Source organism: Cupressus sempervirens, chromosome 3 (assembly GCF_028749045.1).
Source record: "Cupressus sempervirens isolate cs-2001-9-10 chromosome 3, ASM2874904v1, whole genome shotgun sequence".
Taxonomy (NCBI): domain Eukaryota; kingdom Viridiplantae; phylum Streptophyta; class Pinopsida; order Cupressales; family Cupressaceae; genus Cupressus; species Cupressus sempervirens.
In genome coordinates, this window is record NC_143120.1 from 259,617,735 (window position 1) to 259,626,364 (window position 8,630).

General features: G+C 39.4%; 1 protein-coding gene across 1 annotated transcript; it reads left to right on the top strand.

Moving 5' to 3' along the window:
- Positions 1-5,856: 5,856 nt before the first annotated feature.
- Positions 5,857-8,309, top strand: ABCI17 (non-intrinsic ABC protein 3). Its single transcript, XM_089819354.1, has 4 exons — positions 5,857-6,325; positions 6,401-6,733; positions 7,503-7,690; positions 7,770-8,309. The coding sequence occupies exons 1-4, from the start codon at positions 6,310-6,312 to the stop codon at positions 8,022-8,024; spliced, it is 792 nt and encodes a 263-aa protein (XP_089675480.1). The 5' UTR covers positions 5,857-6,309; the 3' UTR covers positions 8,025-8,309.
- Positions 8,310-8,630: the final 321 nt, after the last annotated feature.

Here is an 8,630-nt window from a genome sequence, read left to right on the forward strand (position 1 = left end):
TAGAGCAGATAACTAAGAAATAGTCTCGTAAAGGTCAACAAATGGGTCTCCGTCCTCAGTACCATGAATAGCATAATGCGAGGAAGCTGGTGGGAAATAGCAAGCAGCCAAAAAAAGATCTCTTTGACAGTGACACTTGCGATCAATGCGGACCCACATAAATCTAGCAAACATATCCAAGTGTACAATAGAAGTGCCGCTGAAAATATCCTCCTTGATCAAACAAGCCACACAACCCGAGCCATGAATCCCACTAGAAGCATGAACCTCTTCTCTACATATAGATAACCACTGATAACCAGTAACACCTGGAGGAGGACTTATAGGACTCTTATGAGTCTCAACAATGACAAGAATATCTGTGGATCCCACAACATCACATAAAAGACCAAGTTTTGACCATAAAGACCCATTACCATTCCAACAGTTAACAAGAAGGGAGCAAGTGGGGGTCTCCCTCTTGTCTGACTGCCGGTGGGACCATCATTTGGCCTTGAGGGCCTGCCTCTCTTCCCAACCACTAGGGGGAATCTCTAATAACTACTTTCAGATTCCTGATAACTGCCCATTGACCAGCTTTCCTTTCCTTCGCGACTATCCCACGAGCGTGTTTCAGCTCTATAACCTGAGCCTTCGTGAGATCTTCATCTAAGAAAATCTTGGAAGGGAGAGAAAATAGCTTCCTCTTAGCTTGGAGAGCCCAAAGTCTGTCTGCAAGTGAAAAAAATCTGATAAATAGGATGTCCCCATGTCCAACCCAGCACTTATCCAATGTGATATCAGTAAGACCAAGATGATCGTAGAGGAAAGAGCATCCAACTGCGAGAGGATCAAGAGTGGGAGGGAGTCTACAAACCCGCAGGTTGAGCTCACAAACCTGTCTCACCCTCTCATCTTCGATCTTACCTTGCACCATTTTATAAATACTAGCAAGAGGTGCAGTGTCCATGTTACTACAAAGGGAGGCCCATGACTTAACTTTCAGTTTAGTTTCCAAAACAAGAGAAGAGTGCTTAGCTGCAATAATGGATTGTTGTTCCCTAATGGCATCAAGCCCCTCAAGTTGTGCAATAATGGAACGGATATTGGTTTGCAAGCCTACTATTTTAGTGGTGAAAGTCTCTAAGAAACTTTGTAACAAAGTCGAATTGGAGGTTGTGGCACTCTTAAGTTAAGAAATGGTGTCCATTAAGGAGATAACCTGCTCCCTTAGCTGCATATTGTCCATTTCCAGCTTGGAAATCCTATCACACAACCTTTGATATGTGAGGAGTTGTTGGCCTTGAGTTGAATAGGAATCGCCACTATCTACCATAGCCAAAAAAGAGCAGAGAACCAATTGAGAATGATAACCTACAAAAAAGCATAAAAGAGCAAGTAGAACGTAGTCCTAGTAGAGAGAAACAAGGCAGCAGATAAGGAGTTCACAACAAATTTCAGCAGACACCAAGACCCCAATCGTCAAAGCCCCTCAAACACACTTGCAAAAACAACTACCACCCCTGCGAAGAGTTCACCCTAGGCACACATGTCAACACAGCAAGAGCAGACACGACAATAATAAGCATAGAGAAGACAGATGTCGATGTCGGGAGAAAGGGCAAGAGCAAACACGACAACACTCTGCAAAGAGAGAATAATGAGCTACACACACGGCAATGGCAACACTCAGTCGAAAAAGAAGAAGAACGAGCACCCTCATGCCGCATCGAACCAGTAGAAACCAAGTGGGCACACCCTGCGAAACAACAACCAAGCCCGCAAAAACTTTCCGAACACACCCACAAACACCAACACCAAAAGCCCGCGAGATCAACGCCCATGATTGACCACGGTCATGGTCACAGACAAGGTCGAGGTCGCAGTCGAGGTTGCCGCAGAGGTCAGAAAGAGAATTAACTTGGTAAACTTGGATCTTACCTCCCATTTTGTGTCCTCCCTACTAGAGATTAATCAACCAAAAGTAGTAATATTTACAATGGCTAGGCTTTTGGTGAAGAAAGAATACTTGTGTGGACTGGAAGATGTGGTTGTGTTGACACAACTTGGCATAGGTATCCCAAGACCATGGTATTTGTATAAGCTGTTGGACTTGACAACAGTCGTTGAAAGACTACCATTCATACTTATTATTGGACATTGTTGGGCCAGAGTTCACTTGATGCAGGGACAAAGTCGAGAGAAAACATGACTTTCTCAGGAAACTGCATTTATTTGAGCCAATGGTTAATCAAGATCAAATAGGGGCCTTCTTTGACTTCATTGAGCTGGTGCACATTGGGTCATCAGAGGTGGAGCTTAAATGACAGCTTTTTGGACTTATTCTTGGGCCAAGTGAGCTTCATGATCTATGTCAATGTATCATATCGCATAGTTTCTGATGGCAGTTTTGATCCTTCTCACAATGGATGATGTTGTTAGCTTTCATCCAATTTTGGTGGTGGCCGAAGTAGTCTTGTCAATTACACCTAGCCAATACAAAGATATTGGAGGCCCTAGCCTCTGTTTTGCAGCACACCTAGGCAGCAAGGAGCCCTTCGATGTTAGACTGAATCTTTCTGATTTTCACTTGTCATTTGCTTTGGTGGAATAATAGGGTGTTACAGGAATGTATTGCCCTTGTAGATGATCATTAGGGTTTGTTGGTTTGGTGGAGCTTTGAAACTGGGATATCCTTGTACATTGAATTCATTAAATCTTAGCCTTTCAAATTTTAAAAAAAAATTTGACACATTATTAAAAAAATCCTTTAACTTCATTAATATAGGCCTTCCCCATGGAAGCTGGAATGCAAGAAACAATATAAGAGTAATGTGAGGGCAGGTTTTAGGAATATAACTAGAAGTCAATGGCTTAGGATTCGTCTGCCAGGTTAGAAGTAGATTGGCTGCTGGATATCAGAATCCTCGAAGTCTCTAGGCTAAATCAAAACTGCTATCCTGCTCTGTGATTTGGAAGTTCTTGAAAATGAACCTATGATGCTTGGAGAGTGGTTTCCAGAAATGACTTTTAGCATCCTTAAACCACAGCAGCATGCAGAAGCTATTGAGAGTGTTCTTATTCATTTAGAAGGTTGTTTCTAAAAGATCATTATAAAATGAATTCAGAAGCCATGCACATTCTCAAGAAATGATCTACGAGAAATATGAGAGCAGGTCTTAGGAATATAACCAGAGTAGCTGGATATTCCTCTTTCCCCTCTTGGACGTGTGTAGCTCCATATCCAAATTGGATATGTATCTGATATAGCCCAGATACACATCAAACACTATACCCAAGCATGGCCATAAAACTCTTGATTTTCCAGCCATATAATCTTTTTTTTTTTTTTCAAATTTGATGTAAATCTTCCCAATTTTAATTCAAAAAAATTTGATCATTATGGTATAAAAAAGTCCTACACCAAATGAGAAAGACAAATGAAATGTTTTTCTATTTGAGTGACCTGTTTTTTGGGGGGATTATCTTTCAAAGCAACTTAAAATGTTAAATTAACTTATAATTATTTATGTAGCAATCATGTGTTTATATTGCTTTTGAAGTATGAAAATCTCTCCTAATAACTTAAAAATTTGTGTTAAATATGTGTGTGTTTTTCTATTAATGTCGTATCCAGCCATACTCATATTGGGAGCCTCAAAAAAAGACCTTATTCATATCCGATACTATATTTGTAATTGTATCCATATCCGTGTCAATGCAACTTTGAATATAACTAGAAGGCATTGGCTTTGAGATTTCTTCTGCTAGGCTAGAACTAGATTGGCTGCTGGATTTCAGAATCCTAGAAATCTCTAGGCTGAATCAGAGCTGCTATCCTGCTCTGTGGTTTGTCAATTTCTGAGAATGAACCCATAACGCTTGGATAGTGGTTTTTGGAAGTGACTTTTAGGGTCCTTAGTCCACAGCAGCAGGCAGAACTTGTCGATAGTGTGCTTATTTGCTTAGAATGTTGTTTCTAGATGGTCTAGTCATAAAATGAATTCGAACAGTCAAGCACATTCTTTGTTTTGGGCCTACATATTATTTTTTTAGTAAGTACATATCAATCTATAATACTGATCAACAGAGCGCAGTATTCATGATCTTGTTATAAGATTACATCCAATTTACAAGTGATCCTTAATCACTAAAAATTTCTGACGAAAGTTGTCAGCTTTTATGATTAATTATTACTGTTTTTTGTCATACTTATTATTAGATTTATAATGAAACTAGTATTGTTATAAGATTACATCCAATTTACTAAAGTGATCCTTAATCACTAAAAATTTGACCTAAAGTTGTCAGCTTTTATGATTAATTATTACTGTTTTTTGTCATACTTGTTAACTAGTATTGTTATAAGATTACATCCAATTTACTAAAGTGATCCTTAATCACTAAAAATTTCTGACCTAAAGTTGTCAGCTTTTATGATTAATTATTACTGTTTTTTGTCATACTTATTATTAGATTTATAATGAAACTAGTATATTCATAGAATATTAAAATTCAAAGTATTAAATTTATAATGAAACTAGTATATTCATAATATATTAAAATTCAAAATAGATCTCACGTGTTTTACTCTTTAACCCAAATAGACAACTTTATAAACGGGAGGTTGTCCATGTGAACAGACAACTAAAGAACGAGTAACCTCCATTTGAACATAGGGAGCTTCAGTATGGGTAGCCATGGTATCAGATGTGTGCAAATTAATAATGGCCTCTATAATATGCTTAACGCCAATGAAGCAATATGTTCCTCTCTGGCAATATCTAGCAAACTAACATGAGTGATATCTACACATGTTTGAAGCTATTAATTCATTTTCCATCCTTTTAACGAAGTCTTCAAATGAATATGATACAAATCCCCAGGAATTATTGGCCCAAAATTGATGTTTTTAAAAGTTTGTTCTTAAAAACATGCATGGTATTCAACTGTAAGCACTTTGCAAAAGGTGTCGAAGAACAAATTTGCAAGTAAATATATAGGATAGCTTTCCAAGATTGGTTCTACAGTGCATGTAGTTGATAGTTTCCCTGTGCATATACATTGAACTACATGCTCAGTTATGGCCAAGGCGGACACTAATGGGGCATACGGGGTTCTCTTTGTGCAAGGGCTACTATTTTATTCAGTCACCTGAGTTTTAAGACTTTTAACTGACCTTATGATAAATCAAGCTTTGTCAATCCCATTAAAGATTAAGGTATAAATTGTTGGTGTAGATCTTTACATAGTTCATGTTTGGCCCGCAAATTGTTTCATAGTCTTGCTGATTGTGTTTTGTACGTAGGCCAACTTAATCACCAAGAAGTATTCCCTGGCTATTAGATCAAGGGAAGCACACACCATTTCTGCTTGCTCTTAAGTATAAGACACAGGAGGTAGCTCCTAGTTTTAGGGAAGCCAAGAGAAACATAATCGGCAGTTTGTCTTTAACCTAATGCCTAGAATAGGGAGGTAGCATGCTAGGTCTCAGGAAACCATACCCATTGTTGGCCATAAGCTTGCATTGGTTTTTCTCTAGTGGAGGCAGGTACAGATGTATAAATATTGTGACAACTGAGTTTTGGTAATATCTTGGAGTTTCATTTTGTAGTACGATGCCTTCAAAGACGGCAGGGACAAATATGTAAATATATCTGGATTCTGTACAGTTGGGTTTTGGTATAATTTATTCTACAAGGAAACAGTTGAGATGTTGGAGATGCTCGTCATCACCTTGAATAGGAAAAGACTTGAAATGCACAAGTCAATTTGACCAGACTGACTGTCCATAGACTATTTTTAGCCTCATTGCCCGTGGGGGTTAAAATATTTGTTCTTCTACCTAGATAGCCAAGGAAATTTATAGCCTCGTGAATGCTGAAAATTTTCCTTCGCGAGATGGCCAAGATGAAGTGCAATATTCTTGAGGTGGATGTTAAAACTGCGCTTATGCTCGCGACTTAGAGGAAGACTCACTTGGGTGCAGATACAGATAAAATAAACCTGCAATAGAGATTCTTGTGGGACCCCGTGATGGTTGGTTCCCCCTCATATATACCTTCCCTGGGTACAATGTTGCTTCAGATGGACACCGTGGATAATATTATTAATTCTGAGGTGGACCTTCAAAATCATCCAGTGTAGGGGATTACCGAACTGCAGTTCAACGGAGAGAATATATTGAAGGATGGCAGACGATACGCTGCACTAATCCAAGAATAATTCTACTTGAAGAAAACAACTAGAGGAGCAATCATACTAGTATCGTGAACTTCAAGGCTGGTTGCTAGCAGGAGAGAAATCAAATTTGGCCAGACTAAGATCGTCATGGAAGACTCCAAAGGTATGTTTCCCAGTAAACTGCAATAAGCTTAGGTTTTTTTTGTGATCTGACTCTGTTGTGGGCGTCTGATAACAGAGAGCTTGAGAAAGGAGCTGCTGGTGGATGTGGACGGATCAGGCGACGAGGAAGACTGCCATCCGAAAATACGAGTACGAGATCTGCGAAGAAAAACAGAGGAAGGAGTTTCCATTCTGTCAGGAGTGTCGGTGGACATATGGAAGGGGAGCGTGGTGGGTATAATAGGACCCAGCGGCAGTGGAAAGTCCACCTTTTTGAGGTCTCTCAACCGCCTCTGGGAGGCCCCGCCGGATTCTGTTTTCCTCGATGGCGAGGACATTACAAAACTCAACGTGCTCTCTCTCCGTCGGCGGGTCGGCATGCTCTTCCAGACGCCAGCCCTATTTGATGGTCAGTTTTTCTTCTTTCAATTAGGCTGTTAGCTTCTGTCAGTAAAATCCTCGAGGTTAAAATTGTGTCCGTGTTCTGAGAAGGTAAGCAGTTCTTGGGACCTTAAATTAAATTGCTTTCTTGGATTCATCAGGATAATGTTTCAGGTCTTCTGTAGTACCCGTAACAGCACACTCCGAAAATTCACTTGAAAACGAATGGGGTCTCACCAGTGAATAGATACAATAATATTTATTCTCATGACATGCAGCAGCACACTCTGAAAACTCACTTGAAAACAAAATAGGTTCACTAGTTATCTTGAGAATAGATAAAATAACATTTATTTTGAGAACCTGTAGGACCAGTAACGGTACATTGAAAACTCACTCGGAAACAAAAAGGTCTTAAACAATTTTCTTATGAAAGATGCAATAAAATCTATTTTCAGGGCTATTTTCTGTTGAATGGATACGGTAGGATTTATTTTCGGGATCACCACGCTGAAAATTCACTTCAGACCGAAATGCCCTTACCCTTATGCATAGAAACAGAAATACATGTTTTCAGGACCTGTAACAGGACACTGAAAACTCACTTGAAAACAAAATGGCCTTAAACAACTTTATTGTGAATGGATACGGTAATATACTTTCTCAGGACCTGCATCAGCACACTTGATACAAAATGGCCTAAACAATTTTATTGTTTATAGATTCAAAAATATTGATTTGCGTTTACAACAAAAACAACCATATTCTAAAAATTCAGCCCTTTCATTTCTGTGCAGGAACCGTGGCAGACAATATACGTTACGGTCAAGGCTTGCAGGGCAAGAAACTGAAAGACCAAGATGTGGTGGACTTTCTAAATTTGGCGGACCTGGACGCATCCTTCGCCTCCAAATCTGGCAACGCCCTCTCCGTTGGACAGGCGCAGCGTGTGGCCCTGGCCAGAACCCTAGCCAATGAACCAGAGGTCAGAAGCATTTACTTAAAAAGTAATTCATTGTTCGGGGCAGCCAAATTTAACGAAGTGGGCTAATTTGGCGGTGCAGGTCTTATTGCTGGACGAGCCAACGAGTGCTCTGGATCCCATCTCAACACAGCACATCGAGGATTCAATCGTGAAACTGAGAAACCTCAAGCAGATGACCATCGTTATGGTTTCCCATAGCGTCAAACAGATTCAGAGAATAGCAGATGTAGTTTGCCTGTTAGTCAATGGACAAATTGTGGAAGTTTTGAGGCCTGATGAGCTATCCAGTGCCAATCATCCCATGGCTCGCAGGTTTCTCGAGTTGAGCGCCTGACCGTCCCCGGGTATATTGCGAAGCCCAAATTTTTATATTTAATAAAGACAAGTTTTTTCAACTTTCGTCGTCGCGGGACTTTGTCCGCATATGTAGCTGAATTCGGCAATTTTATACGATATAGATCGTGTAGTTTTAAGTAAATTGTCTGTAGGCAATTGTTTCATATGCTTCAGAAGATTCTGAATTGCAGAGAACGAAAGCAATGTTTATTAGTCCGAAACTAATATTCGTGGTGGTGGCTTCCAATTAAATTTTATAATCAAAATGCTCCTTAATGCTAAAGTTTAAAACTTATATATATATATATAGGTAACAGATTGTTCTTTTATTCTACTCTTCGAATGTCCAATATGCTTGAACAATATCTGGTTACAACAGGTGGAAAATCATAACTAAGTGATTGACTTCCCTTTGAATTCTTAGGTACAGCTCGTTAAGATTTTGTGATTTGCAATGAATCTTGTTTATTCCTAAATCTAAATGGGGTTTGTTCCTGACCAGAGAACAGGGGAACTAAATCAAGGGAAGATTTGGGTCTTAACACTAACCGAGTCTATGAACTCACACATCTTATGAACTTGCAAAAATTGACGAAACGCAAAT